The 22500-nt window shown below is 40.0% G+C and overlaps 3 protein-coding genes across 8 annotated transcripts in view; 2 read left to right on the plus strand and 1 right to left on the minus strand.

The window, feature by feature from the left end:
• LOC138028492 (probable G-protein coupled receptor No18) overlaps positions 1–1473 on the plus strand; it is a 2340-nt gene extending 867 nt beyond the window's left edge. Inside the window, exon 1 of the mRNA XM_068876045.1 lies at positions 1–1473. This exon is cut by the window's left edge and continues 867 nt beyond it. Within this exon, the coding sequence (XP_068732146.1) occupies positions 169–1470 (1302 nt within the window). The 5' untranslated portion in view covers positions 1–168 and the 3' untranslated portion in view covers positions 1471–1473.
• Positions 1474–1527: 54 nt separating this feature from the next.
• LOC138028493 (histamine H2 receptor-like) lies at positions 1528–13252 on the minus strand. 4 transcript variants are annotated; one of them, XM_068876049.1, is made up of 4 exons: positions 11973–13252; positions 11195–11217; positions 8412–8542; positions 1528–6811 (listed from the first exon to the last, which is right to left on the minus strand). In XM_068876049.1, the coding sequence occupies exon 4, from the start codon at positions 6710–6712 to the stop codon at positions 5735–5737; it is 978 nt and encodes a 325-aa protein (XP_068732150.1). In that variant the 5' UTR covers positions 6713–6811; positions 8412–8542; positions 11195–11217; positions 11973–13252; the 3' UTR covers positions 1528–5734. The 4 variants fall into 4 exon arrangements, with proteins under 4 accessions (XP_068732150.1, XP_068732148.1, XP_068732149.1 ...); XM_068876047.1 differs by having other exon boundaries at positions 11142–11217; XM_068876048.1 differs by lacking the exon at positions 11195–11217.
• Positions 13253–14176: 924 nt separating this feature from the next.
• The window catches only part of LOC138028490 (sodium/potassium/calcium exchanger 4-like), a 14269-nt gene continuing 5945 nt past the window's right edge, over positions 14177–22500 (plus strand). Inside the window, exons 1-6 of one of the 3 annotated variants that reach the window (XM_068876044.1) lie at positions 14177–14418; positions 15236–15396; positions 17181–17348; positions 18143–18326; positions 18996–19053; positions 19942–20135. In XM_068876044.1, coding sequence (XP_068732145.1) covers positions 15252–15396; positions 17181–17348; positions 18143–18326; positions 18996–19053; positions 19942–20135 — 749 coding nt within the window. In that variant the 5' untranslated portion in view covers positions 14177–14418; positions 15236–15251. The remainder of the gene's footprint in view (positions 14419–15235; positions 15397–17180; positions 17349–18142; positions 18327–18995; positions 19054–19941; positions 20136–22500) is intronic. The other 2 variants (XM_068876043.1, XM_068876042.1) reach the window with 2 other exon arrangements.

Here is a 22500-nt window from a genome sequence, read left to right on the forward strand (position 1 = left end):
TTTGTTTGCACAGCTGAAGAATACCAGATAAAATCCACATCAAGATTCATTCATCTAAACGTAAACGCTTCAAGGGAAAGCTCCACAAATGTGGAAAAAGTTATTAGCATAATAAAAGGAGTGATCAACGATGTTGTTGTCCTGAGATGATACAAGATAATCCACGCAATGAACGAAGAAAGAATGCAAGAAGCAAACCAATCTCATTATCTCCTCTCTCCCTCGGCGCTAAAGATCGTGAACGAAACAGACACGACTCTATCCGAGAACAACCCGATCTCAGCAATACCGTTGTCGTTCTTAATCGTGTTTACAATCTTCGGAAACGTGCTTGTTTGTGCCGCGTTTTACCTCTGCCGTGATCTAAGAACTGTGACGAACTATTTTGTGATTTCACTGGCTGTAGCAGACTTGCTGGTGGGTTTTCTTTGTATGCCTTTCTGGTTTTCTTATCTTATCAACCAAAGGCCCGACCACAAAAAGGATCATGAGCTGTATACACTGTGGATCTGCCTTGACATTGTTAGCGGAACATCCTCCATCATGAACCTTGTTGCAATTAGCGTGGATCGTTTCTACGCAATAACATCTCCATTCAACTACCACCTGAAGCTCACCAAAAGGCGCGCTCTATTTTACATAGTTATAGTTTGGCTTTACTCTATCGTGGTGGCGAGCTTGCGAATTTTAAAGCACCGGAAGTGGTATCCTTATTTTGTTGCTTGCGCCAGCTTTTTTCTGCCTTTTCCTATCCTTGTTTACTCTTATGCAAGAATATTCCACGTTGCGCACACGCAGGCCTTGAAAATGCAATTGGACAGCTACCATCAAACTGTGCATGATGCATCAGAAGCAGGCAATGATAGCAGTAAAAACGGAGGAGCTGACACTGACACGGATGTTCTGGTCAATATCACACCCAGGACCTCTTTATACAAAAAGGATTCTCGCAGTTCCTATTCTGTGGCGCCAGGAAATTCCTCTCGCACAAGTCGCAGTGCCTTCGATAAAGTGCGCCCACGATTAACAAGACAGAATTCGGCGCGCCACATGCGTCGTGTGCTGCAAACTGATTTGAAAGCCGCCAAAACCCTCGGCATAGTTATGGGTGCTTTTATAGCTTGCTGGTCCCCATATATCATCACCATACTTGTGATGGCTTCGTGCCATTTCACCTGCGTACCACGGCAGGTCTCTGACGTCATGAAATGGCTGCATTACTCCAATTCAGCGGTAAACCCCATTATTTACACGCTGCTAAATCGTCACTTCAGGGCAGCCTTTCGCAGAATCCTCTGTCGGTACTTGTCGGGCCGAAGATTATCTTACGTTGGTCGGCTGCTGTCGCTCAGTACTACCAGAAGTAGCAGCCGTAGCAGCGCGGCACACACCATGGGGGAATTATCCAAAGCACATTCAAAGACCGAAACGGAATTTCTAGTTTGCACTGAGATTGTTACAGTTGTCTAATATGTAAGATTGACGCATTTTAAGAGGTTATTCGTGCGCTTTCATTTGTTTCCCTTGTCTGGCGCACCTTTGCCGTTTTCCAGCCTCGTTCCCAGTCATCCTCACGTGAATCAAAGGCTTAAAAGCCTGGGAACGAGGCTGATTCGATTGAACAATTTCTGCTCCGTTAATTTAGTTAAAGGGGCTGTGTCACAAAATTTACCCAAATTCAACGTCTGGAAACTGGTCAACCAAATTAAATAAAACATAAAAACAACTCCTTAGCACATTGAAGGAAGGTTTCAGTAAAACAACAAATCCAAAAAGAGGCAGGGATGGGCAAAACTGAAGAAGATTAAAGTGGATTGCGATTGGGGTTTTCGAAAACTTTTCAATCCTGCTAACAGTTATTCAAAGTTGACTCTCTGTTGCTTGTAACTTTAATTATTTTTGCTCGACAGATGTTATTTCGCGACGAAGCTTTGGTTTTTGAGTTAACATAAGTTGTCCTGATAGCGAGGAGGGACGCGTAAACGGTAAAACGACACAAAATGAACTGCACTGCTGTGACACAGCCCCCTTGAAGTCAAAACAGAGCTTGTTGAAGCACAGGCGGCCCAAGCTCGCGTTACGCGCGAGATTTGACAGTCAAAGCGTCACGTTAGCGACAACACTGTTCTATACATTTTTTTTTTTTTTGCTTTTTGAGTTAGTTTCACAAGAAAGGAGCAAAGAAGCGAAAAGTTATCAATGAATGAACGAAATAAAGTAGGTTTACTCACCTTGCTTATTGTGCTTTGTCTTTTCGAGCTTTTTTTTTACCTGTTGTGGGACGTTGTTGTTTGATAGCCTTTCAAACAACAACGTCCCAAAACAAGTTTAAAAAAGCTCAAAAAAACAAAACAAAATGAACAAGGTGAGTTATGCGCCGATCAAATCGAAATTTCAACATTCTCCCCCCCTTCCCACCGTCCTTGGGCAAATTTGACCTTTGCCTGTATGGGCTGGGGAAAATTGAACGGGAAGTGTCACGTTTCAAATAGTGTTTTTTTCGGGCGCAGAAGTCGCTAACAGCTATAAAAGACGTGTTTGGACGAGACGGAAGAGTTTAAAGGAAGAGGTGTAGCATTTGTGAGCGATTGGGTTACAAAAAAAGTTTTCAAAAGGTCTTTATTAAAGACGGCAGGTACCGACGACGATTTTTCTTTTAGTAGGGTATGACAGACAAATCCGACGCTAGGGTAGGGCATTTGAACACCATTTTTGCCCGAGGGGGCGGGGATTTGAAAGATCCAATCTTCAACAGTTCAAATGCCCGGGCTTTTCCCGGGGAGGAAGTTAAAGCTTCGAATTGATCGGCGCATTACAGATCTGTCGAAAGTTGGGTAAAATTTGAAGGGGGTCAAACTTCCGATAAAACATTTATATTGTCTCGTGTTTAGTAAGCGCTTACCAAACATGGTTTTGCGCGTTTGGATAGCCTGATTATCATGGAAGCCTGATACTTAAGTTAGCGTTTGGACAGCACTCGAAACAACACATGTCTGACGCACGCATGTGTCTTGAGTCAACGTATTGGTCTGTATCCATGGATACAGCATCATGCAGGCGCTTTTTTCAAGATGGCGAATGGAAAATTCCTTGTTCATTTTTTATTTATTTGTCATCTTCTAGCACTTGACAGAGTATTGTGGCCACTACACATTTCATTAATTTGCTCCGCCGGATTTCGCATTTTTCCATATTGACTTACTTCCGAACGATTTCTCAATTCTTTGCATCTGGACTTTGATACTTGTTTTCTAAGATATGTTTAAACCGTTTTGCCACTCTCTTAAACACCAACCTGTTTGGTCACTTAACAACGTTTTAATATGTTTTATCGCAAAACATTTCAGTCCTGTTTGGGCGGGTCATTTGATACTCAATTAAAGAGAACTACTCTACTCAGGGAAAGGACAGGTCAGACTCCAGCGTCTTTGCTCCTTAAGACTAGAAGACTAAGATGGTTTGGCTATGTCTGCCGGATGGGTCAGGAAAGACTTCCTAAAGCCTTATCACAATGGAGGCCTGAGAATGCACAGCGAAGAAGGGGAAAGTGCCGCACCCGTGGTGGATCGATACCGTGGAACGCGATGCAAAACTGGCCGGAATGGATCAGGATTTGGAGTCAACGGCAGCTGACAAGGCACAATGGCGGGATATGCTCGCACTATTGGTGTCTTAGCACCACGTTGCAAATGACTCTACAATGAAGATCAAGACAAAGTTGATTCAGATGTGACGAGTCTCTTGTATATGTGTCTTTTGCACTTGGCACCGGTTATGTGTTTCACAGCGCGTGGACTCCACGTATTTCCTTGTGCTTTGTGGTCTGATTTATAACACACTTGTATTAAATAGTAAAAGGATATTCATTACAATTCTAAATTCCTACAGTTAGGATTAAAGTCACCTCAACTTCTGTTGACAGCCGCTATAATTAACAGGAATTTGTGTTTCGCTTTAATAGATGGTTTCATGTCTTCTCTGAGGAAAATAAATTAGTGAAAGAAACTGTAATGCACAGTGTTAACAAATTGTACTTAGTACCTTGTGGCCATTCTCGACTTAAAACGTCAAAGCGACATGGTTCACAATGCGCTATCGAAAATACGAATTTAAAATTCACCAGAATCTGGAAATCTCCACATTCAAAAGAAATTGTTTTTCCGTGTTTCCGTGTGACCCTGTAACGCTCTCAGGGTTTGAACAATCTGTTCATAGTCATAACCATCTTACAAAGGCTGAAACCACATCCAATCTATCAAGCGGCTATTTTTATTCAAATTCTGGTAGCTAATTACTAAAGTGATAACCTTTGCCCCAATAACTTACAGCTGTTACAGTAGCTTATTAAAAAGTTTGTTCTTTTCCAACTAATCATTTTACTATTGATCTTCCCCTTACTCCGCTTACTGGAGTTGTCCGTTAGGCGAGGTTCGACTCTATATGATTACGTTCATCATAAAAAAAAATTGTTTGTCAAAATGTCTCATTGTGCTCCACATGTACATTGTCTTAGACATACTAAATTGACACTCCACTTCCTCAGGAACATCTCTCCGCAACCCTCGGAAACGAAAAGCAAGACATTTTGATTATACTTCTACTCAACACGAGCAATGCCAACATCCATTTTTTTTCAAAATGGCCGCAAGCCATTTTGTCGAGGTGACAGACGGAAGAAATAAATTGAGTTTCTCTAGGTTTTTATTCACCGATATTCATCTCGCTTCGGCGAAAAATTGTTAATTAGTATGTACAGGAGCCCATCTGGAGCGTGCAACTTTCATACAGCGTCTGTGAAACGGCGTTTTCACAAGTAGGTTTATTTTTAGACTAGCCCTTCCCGCGAATTAGGTCAAAAAACAAAGGCAGTTCCGGTTCGGTGACCCTATGACGTCAGCTTAATTTCTTGTAATTGGTCATCGGGCTCCTGTGGGAGTCTCATTAGCGGGAAATTCAATCTGAAAATAACCTTACTTGTGAAAACGCCGTTGCACGAATATATGGAATTTTCACGCTCCGGGTAATGGGATCCTGGTATGTACCAAAACAGTAGGTAGTGTCTAAGCCGCGCTCTGATTGGCTACTCAAACTCCGCATATCCTTTGACGGACGGCGACCGGAAGTGAGTTGTTTTCCCTTTTAACTTGTCTTCACACAACCACATTTACATTGTTAAGTATCTTTTGTTCATTAGAGATGATCAGTCTAAACATCTGCGAAACACCACTGCCCTGGCACGCGAAATGCTCTCTTCCGGTTGCCGTCCGCGTCTCAAAAACGCGCGTGCTTAAGCTCCCTAATAGTGCTTTCCGAGCGCGCTGATTGACTAACTCGGAGGTGATTATCCAAGTGCTATGTAATCGTTGCTTTATTACTATCTCACTGTTTCAGTATATACTAAAAACAACTATTCGGGGAATAGTTGTTAATTATTGTATTTTATGTTTGATCAAAGATATGAGAAATAGCACAATACCACAAACTCCCTTTTTTCGCAATTTATAAGAGATACCGTCAGAGAAACATGAGACCACCGTAGAAGGGTTGAGACAACCACCCCACGATTTTGAGTTCAAGTGCCCACAGATTCCCAGCCCGGAATAAAACATGTTTGAAGCATATTAAAAACTCCGCTTTGATTTGAATGGCATGGTTCCCAATGAGAACATTCTCGAACTAATTTGTCCTTTTGGACAGAAAGAGTATTAAACTCTGCATCTTGCCATTCTTGAGTTTATCTGTGATGTGTTCCTGTAATTGAAAATGCACGCGAATGGATCGCACTCGAGCCGTTCGCATCTGCGCGGACAATTCTCCTATTCACCATGATCTTGAGTACATCCTTAAAAGCGGCCCTAAAATTTCTGTTCAGGCAGCTGTAGATGAGTGGGTTTAACGCCGAGTTACCGTAGTGTAACCACTTGTTTGTAGCCAGAACTTCTGGGGAAATATTACAGGTTTTACAGTAGATAAATAATAATGTGACCACGAAAAATGGGCACCAACAAATAACAAATGCGCCAATAACGATGCTCAGTGTTCGAGCAGCTTTGATGTTACGCTGCAAGGTCACGATGACTCTTCTTTGAGACGCTTCTTGGTCCGTGTGGACACGACAAATACTCCGAGTCTGTGTCAAGGCGACGTGGAAAATCCTTGAATAGGCGATAACCATGATTGATAAAGGAACGAAAAAGGAAGCCAAGGAGACGAAGAGTGGGTAGCCTCGCCATCGAAGTGGATTTATAGATGCGATAGTCACCGAATAAACCCAAATAAATGCAATGGCGATGGCAATTCGTTTTCGCGAGACGATGATTTGATAGCGGAGAGGAAAAGTCACTGCAAGTAATCGATCAAGGCTAATGAATACTAGATTCATAATTGACGCTGTACCGCAAACAATATCAAAACAAAGCCATGCTTTGTAAATGCCAGGGGTTTCTTTGACGTTAGGTTTTCCTGTTAGGTTAACAGACAGCCATATAGGCATGGAGATGAGACCGACAAGAATATCAGACACCGCAAGGCTGATTATAAAACCACTGGTAAAGCTTTGGAGTCGTTTCGAAATAACGCAGGCCAGACAAACCAGAGTGTTGCCGAATACTGCGATGATTATGGTAATCACTAAGAACACATTGGTTGCCAAGAAAGATAGATCGTTTGGGACTTGAACACTTGACGAGTTTGTAGGACGCGATTCGTTCATTTTGTTGATGATGCAGTTTCTTTTTGTTGTTGTTGTTGTTGTTGTTGTTTGCTCTTTCTCCGTCGTGGACCTTGATGTTTTAGTTTTTCTGCCAATGACCTGCTAAGATCAATGTTGAAGAGAATTCTGTGTATATATCTATGACAACTTTTTACAAGACCTACCGGTATATTGAGGAGATCGGACCAAAGGATTTTCCTATGCGGTATTTCATGTTGTTCTGTTGCTTCTCCTGTTCCGTCTCTAGTACCAGGCATAGGAACGAAAACCCTCTGGCAAACATGTTATGTGCAGCACGGCACGGCAAACTGTTTAGGCCTGGCCAAACGCTCGCAACATTTCAACGCAACATTTTACAACATTGTTGCATGATGGTGCGACATGAGTTGAAAGGGCTGGCCAAACGCACTCAACATTTTCAATGCAACATGTCGATTATGTCCCCCAGGCCCCAGGCGCGCAACAAAGTGGACCTCGCGCGCATGCCCTAATAGGGAACTTAAGCAACGGCGACGGCGACGGCAACGAGAACGTCATCTCGAAATATAAATTCGCGTTATTGCTATCACTTGGTTACTATTTCAACTTTTTTAATATGACGGGGTTGTGATAGTTCCTCAAAAATGACGCTCGTAGGAACGGCGCTCAATTAAGGGCAGAAAATGAAAATTTATCTTCAAGTAATGACGTTGTCCATAAAACCTCAAATTTGGCTATTTGACGTTGTAGTTTTGCTGACGACGGCAAAGAAATGGACGAAAGTGAAAAACGCACGTGCAGGGCGTGCAAAGCCATTGCTTTTGCCTACTAAATATGCACATTTGTGACGTTCTCGTTGCCGTCGCCGTTGTCGTTGCTTAAGTTCCCTAATGCAACAGTGTTGCGTGCACGTGGCCAAACGAGTACAACATCATGCAAGCTCCCGAATGTTGCACGAAAAATTTGACCGTTTTCAAATTTGATGCAACTTATGGCAACAGGGGGCCAAATGTATGCAACAAGTTGTGCCCAACAATGTTGTAAGATGTTGCATTGAAATGTTGCCAGCGTTTGGCCAGGCCTGTAGGCAAAAACAAAAAAAGGAAAATCGATCCCTTCTCTCGTTCCGCAGGCTGCGATATTTCGGTCATCACTTAGAACAGGAGTTCACCTCTCAGAGCGAATAATTTAATTAAATGATCATTTTCTCAGACCTGATTGTTTTCAGATTCTAGTCGTCATTATTTTTTTGTGTATGTGACGAAAAGGGAGAAATTGTGTGTTGATTGGCTAATAGGCACAAGAATTTGGTAGGAAAAGTGATCTAAATAAACACACTCGGAAAAAACGAAGACCACAAGGAAAATGCGGGATTTATAGGCTTCTGCTGATAATAATTCTCATACAGGAAACAAGTGAATCTTAGACACCCGCATCTTTTGCGCAGTCACAGAAATTCGATAAAAATGTGTCTTCAAACGTTAGAAAAAAAATGGGTCTTCAATACGGTTGCAGATATTTTGGGTCCACTCAGAGGTAGTAATTTCTTGTGCTGATCAAAATGTCGCGGCTTCAAGGGTCGAGAAACGTCTTCTCACTCAACTTGAGAGCAATCGAATCAGTCTTGGGTGATACGTATACAAGTCAGAACCCACTGATCCTGTTTTTGCAACTGTTGATATGTAAAAAACGTAACAACTATTGAATACGAATTTCGTACCTTTAGGCGAAAACACCCGGCGACTTCACTTTTTACGCACTGAAATCAGTCGGTTTGTGATGATGCTGTCACTGAATTTTCCAAAGTTAATTCTTCCTTAAACGTGCAGTTTTCTTAACTGAAATCTAATCCTGGGAATGGAAAAAGCCCAAACAACTGTTAAGAGAACGTTTGAACAGTATGCATAGTACTTTGATATCCCCGGTCGGTATCGCAAAGCCATAGATTAAGCAAACATTCTACGTTTGAAAAATATTTAAATTTGGCAACAATTTTGCCTGTTGCAGTTTTATGCGATCAGATCTCGTGATCGATTCATATTCTAAGTGATGTAATTATTAGTTTTTGAGGAAGTCAGCGATAAAATTGTGACATTACACCAACGAAATTTCAATGCACTTTGCATGCGGCAAAGGATGAATTTTTCATTATTTTAACTTGACAATCCACTTAAGAGCAAGATTAGCTAAACTCATACTCTTCTGTGTCAAAGAGATTGGAACCGCGTCCACCAGTAACACGACAAGATAAACAGTATGTTTTCGGAGCTATTTAATTAACCAAAGATCTTTTCTGAAATATTTTAGTATTTAAGTTCGATCTATTTGAAACTCGGAGTTAAACAGCACTTAAAATGTTTTGTACCAACAATCAAATGATTGCATTCTAGTTTGGTGGAAAAAGTGTTTGAATTTTTCAGAGTGTGATTGATCAAAGCGATTTTTTTGAAATTTTAAAAAAGTCCATTTCCGGACGTTTAAATTCCGGATATACCAAGATAAACAACGATATGACATTGAACTTTCTGTCAATCGGATGAGAGAAGTCGAATAAGATAAAGGCTCTTGCTTTCCTAGCAAAAGATGTTTCTGTTTCAGTTGGATTTACCATGGGAATGGCCAAAATCAATTGGTGCTCCGTTTGCGAGGAAAAGAACTATAGAAGCCACGATTTTGGATGAAAAGTTACGGTAACATAAAGGTTTTCACCAGCTCCAGTGTTTTGTTCTTGTTGTTTTTTTTTTTTTTTTCAAAAACCGTACGATATTACTGTAGTGAAGACCCTGTAGAATTCTTGTTTTCTGGACAACTGAATGAACTAGTTGTCTCGTCAACTGACCTAACAAATTGTCTTCAGCAAAGGTTCTTCTTCGTCGCTCTTATTCGACCATTGCTTATTTCTTTAACCTGTTCTTTTGGGACTCCCGATTTCAGAATAAAATATTCTGCATATGATAAGCAGAGTAAACGGAACGAGATGAGAGTGATACGCTTTACAGTCTTTTCACGGAAAACACTGACCACGCTTTCTTTAATTAAAATAGGCAACTTTCACGATAGCGTCATTTGACTACAACTACCACAATTCAGTTTGTTTTTCTATTGGGGTAGAAATAACAATAGCTCTAATTAGCATGGGACAGGCAAGACTTAAAGGATTCTGGTACTTGTAGTCAAATTGCCGTTTGCAAACATAGTCCACTATAGTTCCCAGACGACCTCCTTGATGACCACACCGTTTCATTTTGGAAGACCTAATTCTAGTTATTTCGTTCAGTTAATAGGAATACAAATAATATTCTCAAAATAATGCACCTTTTGTATAACTTGCTCTTCATGAGGAAGGGTACCTTTTTCTATGCTGACTCGTATTATCATGAAACCTTACGTCTCCACGAAGCTGCTGTTTATCATGAGTTCATGTTTTATAATTATCTTGTCAACGCAATGCGCTCGTAAATTTGTGTTTAAAAGTAAGCAATTACTTTTTCCTATTTCTCATATGGGTGTTATTTTTTGTGGGAGGCAAAAAGTGTCGGAAATCATTAAATTCGTTCTAGTCTTCGCAATTTACATTTGTAATCTGCATAAAATTGCGAAGTGTATTTTACCTATGCTTGCTTTTATCATCGCACGAAATCACATGGATGTTACATTAAATTTACTGTATAATTGGAAACTCTTGTTGTCTTAAAAACTTATTAAATTTGTCATATTAACGTACCTCAAACTTAAATTTGATCACACAGCGTTTCTAGGAAATTTTCCTGAAGCAATTATTTGTTCCATTGTTTTAATGGGTGTGGTTCTTAGAAGCAGGCAAGGGATGAATTTGAATTGTTTCCTTCCATATATATGCGAGTCTTAATTAACCTAAAAAAACTTTATAATCCGTGTTACATAAAGAAGACATTTTCTTGCTTTTACCAATATTACACAAAACCACCTTGAAGTTAAACGAAACTCCAGTTTCGCTGGAGTCACTGAAACATTGAAAATTATTTTTCTTGTCAATCGTACATTTTTTGCTTTGTGTTTTTAGAAATGATTTGTTCGATTGAGCATTTCTTTTGTGTCACTAAGAATGATGGAAACTACATCCCCCTTTTGAAAATTACGACAAATTTTGTGGCCTGCAATGCATTATCGGAGACACCCACGAATACTTTCAGTAGAATCGTTTCGGAAAGACCTACTGTAGCTTAGTAAGTGAAGAAATTTGATCCGTTTGGTTTTCCAAAAATCTCACTGATTTTTTATAAGAAAGCTATAGGGAATTAAGCGTATTAGTTTTCAATGCCTCCCGAAGTTTTTGTTCGCTTCCATATTCAGCAAACTTGAATAACCCAAACATCAAACAACATCACTGAGCAAACTTGAATAACCCAAACATCATTTTTTACAGTTCTTTTAAATGTGTAATCCCTTATTTCGTAAATTAAAAAATTACCGTGGGAAGCCCATTTATCTTTTCAGACTTTTTTTGATTAAGTTTGGGCGCACCTTCTTTCCTACATAATGGCACCCTATGGAGACAAAAAGAAAATAATATTTACCGGTTTTTTTAGAGTTTCGATAATGAAAGCCTTTGACGACAATACGGTGCCTAATCCATTATCATTGCTTTTTGTGCTAAGGCACTCAACTCGGCACAGAAGGTTGGAAGAATTAGCTCTCATAGATTCAAATAAAATTCAATTTAAAAGGCATGATTGCATGTTTCGAAACTTTGTCCGATTCGTTATGTTGTCTTTAAAGTGGAGAAGGTACACTCGTAGTTAAGTGAATCTCACTCGACAAGTGCATTTTAGCCCGGTTACTTTCCAAAAGGCATGGCTGCGCTTATAAATAAAAATTAAAATCAACGCTCCCTCGGTTAAAGACCCTGCAATGAGGGTTAAGGTGGCTTAACCAGTTGAGACATGCCGGTTCAAGGAGGGGTTCAATCGTTATGCGGACGAAAGATGTTTCAGCCACGCACGAAAAATGAGGCTCAAAAGCGGCCTTTCCTCTGCCTCTTCTTGTTTTCTGGCTAGCTCTCTTGCAAAATATGATTTCCGCCCCCTTTTACTATCTGATCACACCAGAACAGACTACGCTCCAGCGACCAAGGCCTTCAACTTTCCCAACCCTGAGATTTTGGGTCTTTCTTGAAAACCGTGCTTTTGTTTAATATGGAAAGCATAAAAAGGTTTTTCTCCGGAACCATTTGTTTGTCTTTTTCTCACGTCGATGAACAAAAAAGTGATATAAAAGCAAGCATTATTAAGTTACGACATACCCAGATAGTCAGCCTTATTGGTACGTGAATCGTGAGCATGGGCTTGGCAAATCAGTACTGACAAGTTTTATACGTGTGTTGAGTATTTGTATATCGCAGGGATACAGGAGATCAACTCCAGGAGCTTACGGGAAGTCATGGCTTATTCATGTGTTTCTTCCTGTCACCCCCTGGGAACCCCGTAGGGATATACAGGCTTGAGAGAATGTATCGAAGAGAGGATCAAAGGGCTGTCTTTTGTTTGAATGGTATACATGTAGTAAGGTCACCATTTGGATTAAGACACGAGAATTAAACAAAGAGATATTGAATCTTGAAGGTTATGGAACCATATCGAGAAAAAAGCCATCAACACAGTAATGCCCAATTGAGATAGAAGAGAACAGTTTGTTATTTGCCAAGCGTGGTTAAGTGACTGAGCTCAGGAGACAAATCCATCATCACCTGGCCTGACTAAATGCAGTTACATAACCTTCTCTGGCCAAAAAAATGTTGATTTATCTTTTGGGTGTCATTAGCTCTTCCTTTTTTTTTCTGGGGATTACTGGAGAACATTTGAATAAAATTGAAATAATAGTTGGTCTACGACTATTATTTATGTTTGGGGCGATTTAGCTGACTACTTTTGACACTTTTGCCACCATTTCATCAGTGGTGTTTTAAGTTTTAAGGCTTTTTGGGAATTAATAAGTTATTATAGCTTTTGTTTTGTCGTTCTTGTTGGAAAGTTAATCAAACAATTTTCGATTTTTCGAATGTCAATCTGTCGGAGAATACTGCGTTCCTGTCTCGTGTATATTCATTGAATATCTCGTGGAGAAGATCATGTTCAATAGTCCTAAACTAATTCACATAAGTTGAAGGCCGGGATTAAAGAGGACGCATCGATTCTCTGTGACTCTGAGTTTCGCGCATAAGCGCTCGTCAGACAGAACTTCATTCAACTAAGAACATATAATATGCATTTTTTCCGTACGGTTGCGGTTACGGCGTATTCTCGAGTATTCAGCTGCATGTCAGTATGATATTCAATCTAAAGCAGCCAATGTTATTTTTCAAATTTTCCAGCCGAGTAGATACAGGAAAGCAAAAACAATATCGCTTTTATTTTGTATCTCTCATCTCTGCTGGTACTGCAGGTTTGGACATATTACTTTAAACTCCAAAAGACCACAGCCGAACAGAAAATGTAAAGTCAACAGTGTACCAACGACTTTAGTTTGATTTGATAAAGGTAAGGCCATCCCCTTTTTTTCTCCGTTTAACGTCGTCCGACCGACCCAAATTTTTGGCATTTTTCAAAAAAAAAAGGCTCCACAGCTATGATGCTGGGCTACCAGGCCTCCGATTCCGAGAATGCTTATGATTTTTTTCTTTAGGTTTTTTTTTTTTCAATCCGACTGACCGACCCAATATCAAGAAACGCATTCGACGGTAAACGAAAAAAACAAAACAGGGGATGGCCTAAGAGCTTCAGTGCTGGTAAAATAGGTCGGATATTATATCTTCGCGAAGTTGTCAGTACACCTTTAATACAAGTTAACAGTAGGAGATCTTTGATTAGATTCTCGTGTTTAAGAAAACTAAAAATTAGCCATATATCTAGCTCGCGACAACTATTGTGCACTCAAAAATAAATTTCGTTTTACTGGCAATGACGTTTCTGTGATGCGTATATATTCATACAGCGCTTTATTTCAGTTTCTTAATTTATCTGCACGGACAATGCTGGAAGATGTAAAACCATTTTCCTTAGTAGCCTATAGATTTCGCAAAATGTTTGGAAAATATCAAATGCGTCATGGAGCAAACGTCTCTAAAACTAATAACAAGCATTGAGATACGTTCGTTTGCGGAAATATTCTTATTATGCAGGTGGAGTTATTTTACTATTATCTTTTTTACCACAATCTCTCCTGCCGTGAAATTTCGTCAAGAATTGATGGAATATTCAAGACAACTGGAAGAGTGTGTGGCATATTTGAACTAAATCACAGATTTTAGCTGTATTTGTGAAATTAAGGAAGTTCTCACACAAATAGCGTGCAAAAAAACTAACATTTGCAGCTGGTTCTACTGAAATACGATTTTTTTTGTCCGCTAAAAATAGGTATCTTAAATATGCGATCTCATGTTTCATTTTGCAAATGCTGTTTTGTTTTTTCCGGGCATTTTTGAATCAATATCTGAATAATTCATTGCTTTTAGCTCCAGATTTTCTCCCTTGAGGGTAACATGGACCTAAGGAATCGCGAAGGAAAGTGCTTTGATTACGTCGTTACCGTGGTTACGATGACGTACTCATGATACGACAATGCGTTTGAATGGCGAAAGTCTTGAATATCCCAGCCTACAACGACAAGGAGGTCAAAAGAATTTAAAACGGACCAAAAAGCATGAAAAAGAGGAGAAAATAAGCTTGTGCTGGTCTTGCCATGCGTAGAAGGTATTTTGTTTAGCATTTAACTGACATTTCTTTGCTTTTTTCGCCATAAGGTTGTGGCTTAGCAATCTGAGACTGCTCTTCGCCCGACTTGACATCTCGTAAATTCGCTTCACATTCAGCTAATGAAATATATGCAAATGATCATTTATTCAAGTCGTCGTGCACTGCAGTCCAAGGAAAGAAATTCAAAACGTTTTTGTGTGGGCAGGCTCTACGATTTCGTTGCAGTTTTCGGGATCGTTTTTCAAAGGATACCATATAAGCTTAATTAAACTTAAGTTAAGTCATAAGTTTAAGCTTATTAAATTTTATGTTACAGGATTTTGCATGGTAATTTCCAAAAAATACTGTAGATTGCTTTTATCTCGACTGGGAGTCGCGGTCAGTGTACGGCTTTTCCGTAAACATCCCGGACATGTGCAGTTGTTCACAAATTGCACTTAAACTCAGTGAAAATCAAAATTCTTATGAAATTCATTGCCTCCGGATGGCTGCTTAGTTTGAAATATAAGCCTGAAATTATTATTTTTTGTCTCGTCTGTTGTATTCAGGATATCATTCATACGGCAAGGTGATCAAGAAATCCATCCGGAAAAGAAAATGAACATAACAAAAAGAAAATTGGCCTCTCCTCATTTGAAAAAGCTAGTCAATCAGTTTCTATAATCTCGTCAAAGTTCGCGTGCGGACAATAATACGCAGTCGTATTTTTGATAATCTCCTTTGTGTAGACTAAACTACTTTCAGGCATAATTTTCCCTTAATATTTCATGATCCAAAAATGAATGATATTAAACTATGTTTGTCTTGTCCGCAGGCTTTAGCCGCTGAATATGAAAGAAAGAAAGACGTGTACAGCAAGCCCTCCGCTACGAAAATGTTTAAGATTATGTCGTCGGTTGCTGGTGATATCTATTTTCGTCTGTTGCGGTTTAATTTTTAAATCAGCAGTAGTCGGTTTTAAATGGAGCGATGGGGGTAAGGATCAGACCATTTCAGTTATAAATAAGAGTTTTATTTAATCTTTGAGTATTTCTGATATAGATTTCGGTTGGTTTGCCATAGATTTGTGGTAAACTGCATATCAATCAAAAAAACGCAGGAACTATTAATTGGCCATATTTTTAATTCGTTTGAAGTTTTCAGCCGGGTTTCATAAAATATTAAAACTCGAATCTGTCGTGAGCAATGTCTTTTTTGAAAAGACAACCTATCACCCGGCAGTTGAAGTGAGATTAAAAATTTTATAAAACATTTTTAATGATTTCCTGTTAAATTTTCATTTAAAAGTGCAAACCGGAACAGAGTTAAAAGACAATAAATGAAAAACTGATGCTCACGGCATGGCCGGTTATGTAACAAATTTTACTAGTTTGTTATTTGTAACAACTTATACAATGGCTATTATTCTTAATGATTCTACTGCGGGAGTTAGCGTTGATTGAACAGTCGATGGTCTAGTCAATACGTTTTGTTAATAGTCTAATGACAGGCAAAGACAAGACGAATTTTCATCTTGGACGGACATATTGTGGTAATGAAACTGGGTCTTTTGTTAAATTAATAAAAAGTTTCACTTGTATGCCCATAGTTTTGACGTCAATTATAAGGCAGTCAACTTTTTAGAGCTGAGATTGACCGCGATTCCCCTGTATGGAGACCCATCAACTTGTTTCTACTGTCTTAGGCTTTTGTCACAAAGGCCAATCTGCATAAACTGGAACTCAATCCCTAGTTTGAGGATCCTAACATTGCATCGCTCATCACTTTCTGTTAGTGACTATCCATTTTGACGATGTTGTCGGTCTCCTGAAGATGCCAACTCAAACGGAAAAGCACAAGTCCATCCTCACCTGTCCCGGCTGCAAACGCCCTCTTTAGCTTGAACCGCACCAGCAGTTACTCTCTTTTTATTAAAATACATCGGCATGTTAACACAAATTTACGCGCCTCTAATTCAAGTTTCCGTGACTGTATAGGTCCAAGTAAAGAACAATTCGTTTTGTTCTGGTGACGTGAAGTACCTATATGTCGCCATTAAATGATTACTTTTCCTCAGTCAGACTGCAGAATTCTTTGGCACCTGCACTGACCGCTGGCCCGGCCAGGTGATTTCTTATCAAACGTTTAGCTGTAAAAAAGAGTTTTGTAGTAATCTGAAGCAATTGCTAGAATAAGAGAACTAACACACCACATTAATGATTAGTGGCGTCAAATTAACCGCGTAGAAATTTTTACCCAATCGATGAAAACGCCTATTCTTTGTTTTGATGCTTGCAAACAAAAGGCTGTCTATCATAGTTTTAACTATTGATGAAGTCCCGTCATAACGTCATTGGGGCTTTCAAAATTTATACGAAATTGTTACTGATTTGCGTCACCTCGAAAACTTGTTTCAATTGAGAAGTTTGGTTTTTTTTGCAGACGAATTTAATTGTCATCTTCTTGGCTTGTTCCAGCGGAACAAGAGAAGCTATTTTGGCTCTTTTCATACTAAGTCAACGTGTCATCTGGCTCATTAGACAACCGTGGTACTGTACTATACGCTGATACCATTCTAAATTCTGTTGCATTTTCTTAGAAATCGGTTTACTGACCACATTCAGTGAATTATTCGGTCCACCATTTACCCGAACACAGAAAAAGAAGCCATTCGAACGACATCTAAAAACCCATGGGAGGGAGAAACGGAGGTATTGTGTCAATATTTGCTATCTTGATCAGCAGCACTGAATTTGTATTTGGTGTTTTACCATGTACAGAGTCTGCTTTTCTATCAAGACATTTACTGTCAACTGTGGAGTGGGAGACTTGCAACTTTGAAATAGGACACGAAAGAAACTATTCAAATAGAGAATCATGGACAACTCGTCCAGAGGCATATGGTTGGCTCGCTTTGTATATATTCTGTATCCTTATCATATTTATAGGTAAGTCATTAAAATAAAAGCGTCATTTTGCTAATTAGTGATGAGAACGAAAGGTGGAAGGGGACTGATTGCTTTCGAGAATTGTGTGAGCCCTGAAGCAAACAACTCAAGAATGCAATAGAGGAACTGTTACTGGGAGCAGAAGTGTCTGGGGTAATTGAAACTGAAGAAACTGCCAGCAAAAAAATAAGGAAACGGAAGGAAAAAGCAATGCAAGGGCAATTTCCTGAGAGATATGCCGCAAACCACAGACGCGGAACACACGAAAAGTTGTTTATGAACATCGGGTTTGAAGGCTCAACGTATCCTTTATCTGTGCAGGACAAAAACAGACCCTCAGGACTAATTAAGTGAAACAACACATTGACCGGACAGTTAACTCATCCTTGTGCACATTGTGCGGTTAAAAGGGAGAAAGTGTTTGTCACGTACTGAAAAAAGGCAGGATAACGTGGCAACGATTATTTGGAACTAAGTTGGCCGCGTGGTACAATATGTATCAACAGAATTAAACTGTAAATGTAAATTGTAGTGCCTATTTACCCATTGAATGCATCTGAACGGTAGGTTTAGACATTGGCAACAGGGCAAATAAAAGAAAAGAGGAAAGTAAAGAGAAAAACTCTGTCCTCTGGTCAGAGGCACTACAAATGACACTCCGATAGTTAATTCTGTCGATACATACAGTGTCACAAGGCCAAGTCAGTTTCGTTTGCTTGTTCATGTGGATGTTAAGCGTTAAAAATGTTTAAGTGTTTTCTTTTTCTAATCCTAGTGTTATTTCCACGTTGCAGCACTTGCTATAGTTTGCGACGACTTCTTTGTTCCATCGCTAGAAGCAATTTCAGAGAAGCTCGACCTGTCGGAGGACGTTGCTGGGGCAACCTTTATGGCAGCTGGTTCTTCTGCTCCGGAGTTATTTGCCTCTGTGGCTGGCGTAACTGTCGAGAGTGATGTTGGTATCGGTACAATTGTAGGGTAAGACGATGGATCATAGCCATTCAAAAGTATTCCGAGATATCTCCCTCGTTCTTGGCTCAGTGTTCTCCACTTATCCCGTTTTCATTCAAAATGTAACCTTTTTTCGCTAAGGCGGAGAATAAATGATTGAATTTGTAGTTGACCACTTCCCCCCCCTATGGGCTTTTCAGGGTTCATAAAAAAAACTTTGTGAAAGATTTTGCCAGATTGCTTTTATGGCACGAATGGCAGCCGTGCAGTTTACAACCTTAATTGAATAACAAGTAGCTTACACAGTTGCCCCGAGAATAGAATGAGTGAGAGACCACGATACCAGGGAATATGTCGCTGCTCTTCTTGAGCAGTGTGTGAGTTCTTGAACGTCCTACACAAGAGATGTGAGACGGGGCCTACGGTTTATCGTCCTTATCCGAGAAGACTAAAACGTCTAACCATTTGCGGATGAAATTAACTCAGCCACCGGTGCGCAGTAGCTCAGTTCAAGGTCAATAAACGAAAGGAACAGGGCAGAAAAACATCTACCTGGAACAATCTCCCCGTCGGATTCAGGAAGAGTTCTTTCGAATTATTTGATCAGTCAAAACGGTCTTGGAATTTTGCTGGACCGTTTGCTTGGTTTGCATGGTTTGTGTCAGACATTGAGTAGCAATGCTTTCATTGTTGCAGGAGTGCTGTATTTAACCTTCTTGTAATTATTGCTCTTACTGCGGCTTTAGCTGGAAAGGTAAGTTGTCCATTCAATGGTTGAGTAAATTATTATCTACGTTTCCTCATTTCTCCTTTACAAGCCTCTTGCTGCATTTCTAACATGAAGAAAACTGGGCAGCAATCGATCGAGAAATTGAAGAAATGACTGACTGCTCTTATTAAAAACTTGGTCATTGGATAATGCAATTCGAGAATTTTCATTGGCTTCGCTATCATTGTATGTGAGCTATTAAACCATGCTCTACAAATATCAGGAACTGAACTCATCAGTTTTGTTGTTTTTACAAAATAAAGTAGGGAAGATTTGTCCACAATTTATGGGCGTTTTTAATAAAACAATTATTCCACTCGTGCTTGTTGGATATGAGGTGATTATAGCCAACTGTCGTTGGCTATCAACCATCTCGGTATCGAACACGCGCTCGTGGAATAATTGTTAAATACACGTGTTTTCTTGTGGCTGCTATTTTAGTATACTCTTGTTTGATTGCAAATTGGCCCTTTTGGCCTCGTTCAAGGTTAAATATTGTTTTGAATTTTACGTTTGAAAGCGAGGCCAAAAGGGCCAATTTGCAAGGAAACAAAAGAATGCTAAAATGGCGGCCATTTTGGAATAAGATGTATAGGAACATTCTCAATTTGTAAGTAAAAAATACGGACATCCATTTTCAGTTAAATTTCCGTACAAGTTGTAATATAACAAAGTAGGCCATATGCCACTCAATAACACTACAGTGGATATTCCTTGTCTAACACTGCCTAGCTGTAAAAAAATCAACATTGAACATGTTTTGAAAATATTACTTACTGTTAACTGACTGTCACTTAACTAAACAAGCAAACAATCAAACAAAGGAAACCAACCTTGCAAGGATCCTCTCCGTGTTGCTCTTTCTCTCGGCAGGTTCTTCAGTTGGATTGGAGACCTCTCATGAGAGACTCCTTTTGCTATGCTTTGTCATTAGGAGTTTTTTCTTGGTTTGCATGGGATGGAAAGTTTGAGTTTTACGAGTCCATCATCCTCCTAGTACTTTACATTCTGTACATAGTTTTGATGAAGTTCAATTCCAAGTTAATGGATGCCTTAGCCGGAGCAAAGTAAGTTAGCTTTTTTTTTCATTTATTTCGCGTACCGTATTTACCCGAATAAGTGCCGCAGCGTTTATTTAATTTTTCCCGCCTCAAGCTTGTGCGGCACTTATTTAAAAATTGGACGCTACAAAGAAAAATATTTCTGTACGGAGATCAACAGAAACGTCTTTTGATAGTCACCATTTGACTCTTACGATATTTTATTTAATGCACGAGCAGTGATGTACAATCACCTTTAACCGAAGAACATCGGCTTTGATGGAAAGAAATTCCCCATGCTGTGTTAGAGTTACTTTTTAGTGTATTTTTTAATTTGACAAAATTCCTCGAATAAGCACCGCATTGGGATCGCGGCGCTTATTCGAGTAAATACAGTTTGTTCAAACCTTTTGCAATTACTCGGCAAAACCTCAAAGCAAAATTACCCTTTTAATCCAGTTTCATAAAAAAACACCGTGACATTGTAACTTGCAATTTTTGCCGATCGATAAAATAAGCCCCTTTTAAGGGCGGTGCCTACTATAGACTGCGAGCAGTCCCTTAGGATGGTCGCGCGAGCGAGGAAAGCGCGTGTGAGAAAATCGAGCGAAGCGAGCGAAAGCCGAGGGGAAGCTGGGGAGAAGGCAGTTTCCCTCTCGGCCAATTCGCTCTCTCCAGTCCTGCCGAGCTTAGACTTGACTGAAGAGGGACTGCTCGCAGTCTATGCCTACTAATTCAAAGGTATTTTTGCCCCAGTTTATGATTATGCGGGAAATGTAGATCTTAACAAGAGAAAATTGGAGGTAACCACGCATTTTTCAAAGATAATTCATGAACATTTGTAAAAAGCTTTAAAATACAAAGCCAGGTATGGCGTTCTTTCTCAAGTTGAGGCTTAATTATCTCTGAACCCCCACGTTTTCTTTTGGATACCAATAGTACTTACTAAGATCTACTTCCTCTGCATAATTTTAAACCGCGCAAAAATATCCCTGTATCAGTATGCATCACCGATAGGAAATCCGAGTATCTCGAGATGCGCAGAACGTATGCGCAATAACAATAGTAGGCACCGTCCTTAATTGCTTTAACACATAACTGAAACCTTGAGAAATGAAATGATGGTAGAACCAACTGGGAACTCGGAAAAATCCGAGCCCCAGATGGGATTCGAACCCACGACTCTCCATGATCTAGTCGGATGCTCTAACCACTGAGCTACTGGAGACTCTATGGTGATCAAGGGTGAAATGTGGGTATTGACTCGAGCTGCATCACGCAGCTACAGAGTCAAATGACTGACAGCATAGCTCATAACTGCATCGCGCAGTCACATTCAAGCATATCTGAGATGCGGCCAACCAACCACCCGAGTGAGCGAATGTGAGAATGATATAAACACATGAAAAATGAAATGATGGTAGAACCAACTGGGAACTCGGAAAAATCCGAACCCCAGATGAGATTCGAACCCACGACCCTCCGTGATCTAGTCGGATGCTCTAACCACTGAGCTACTGGAGACTCTATGGCGAGCAAGGGTGAAATGGTTGGTTGGCCGCATCTCAGATATGCTTGAATGTGACTGCGCGATGCAGTTATGAGCTATGCTGTCAGTCATTTGACTCTGTAGCTGCGTGATGCAGCTCGAGTCAATACCCACATTTCACCCTTGCTCGCCATAGAGTCTCCAGTAGCTCAGTGGTTAGAGCATCCGACTAGATCATGGAGAGTCGTGGGTTCGAATCCCATCTGGGGCTCGGATTTTTCCGAGTTCCCAGTTGGTTCTACCATCATTTCATTTCTCATGTGTTTATATCATTCTCACATTCATTAACTGAAACCTTGTTCTATTTAAACCTTCTTTAACGCATTTAGTCCTTGAAAAAGGAAATCGTTTGGCTCATGGTCACTTGCGTCAGTCAGCAGTGGTGAGAGCACTCGCCTCCCACCAATGTGGCCCTGGTTCGATTGCGGGACACGGCGTCATATGTGGGTTGAGTTTGTTGGTCCTCATCTCCGCACCAAGAAGTTTTTCTCTGGGTACTCCGGTTTCCCCTCTCCTCAAAAATCAATATTTGACTTGATTTGCGTTAATTGCTAATTTCAGTTTACAGTGTCCCCAATTAGTGCTCCAGCGCTAGAACGACTAGACTCTTAAATAAAGTTCCTCTCCTTTCCTTTCCTTTCCTTTCTATAAAAACTGACAGGGCTTACGGCAGAATAAGTTCAAGTTCAAGTTTAAGTTTTTGTTGCACACTGTTACAGAAAACTAAACATAATACACTATACAATCATCACAAAATAAAAGTACACTCAGGTGAAATTAGCCAGTCGAGACAATAATTAATAGTGTACAGTGATCAAAGTAGGCAATGAGCTTTGAAGTTGG

The sequence above is a fragment of the Montipora capricornis genome, chromosome 13 (assembly GCF_036669925.1).
Source record: "Montipora capricornis isolate CH-2021 chromosome 13, ASM3666992v2, whole genome shotgun sequence".
Lineage (NCBI taxonomy): Eukaryota > Metazoa > Cnidaria > Anthozoa > Scleractinia > Acroporidae > Montipora > Montipora capricornis.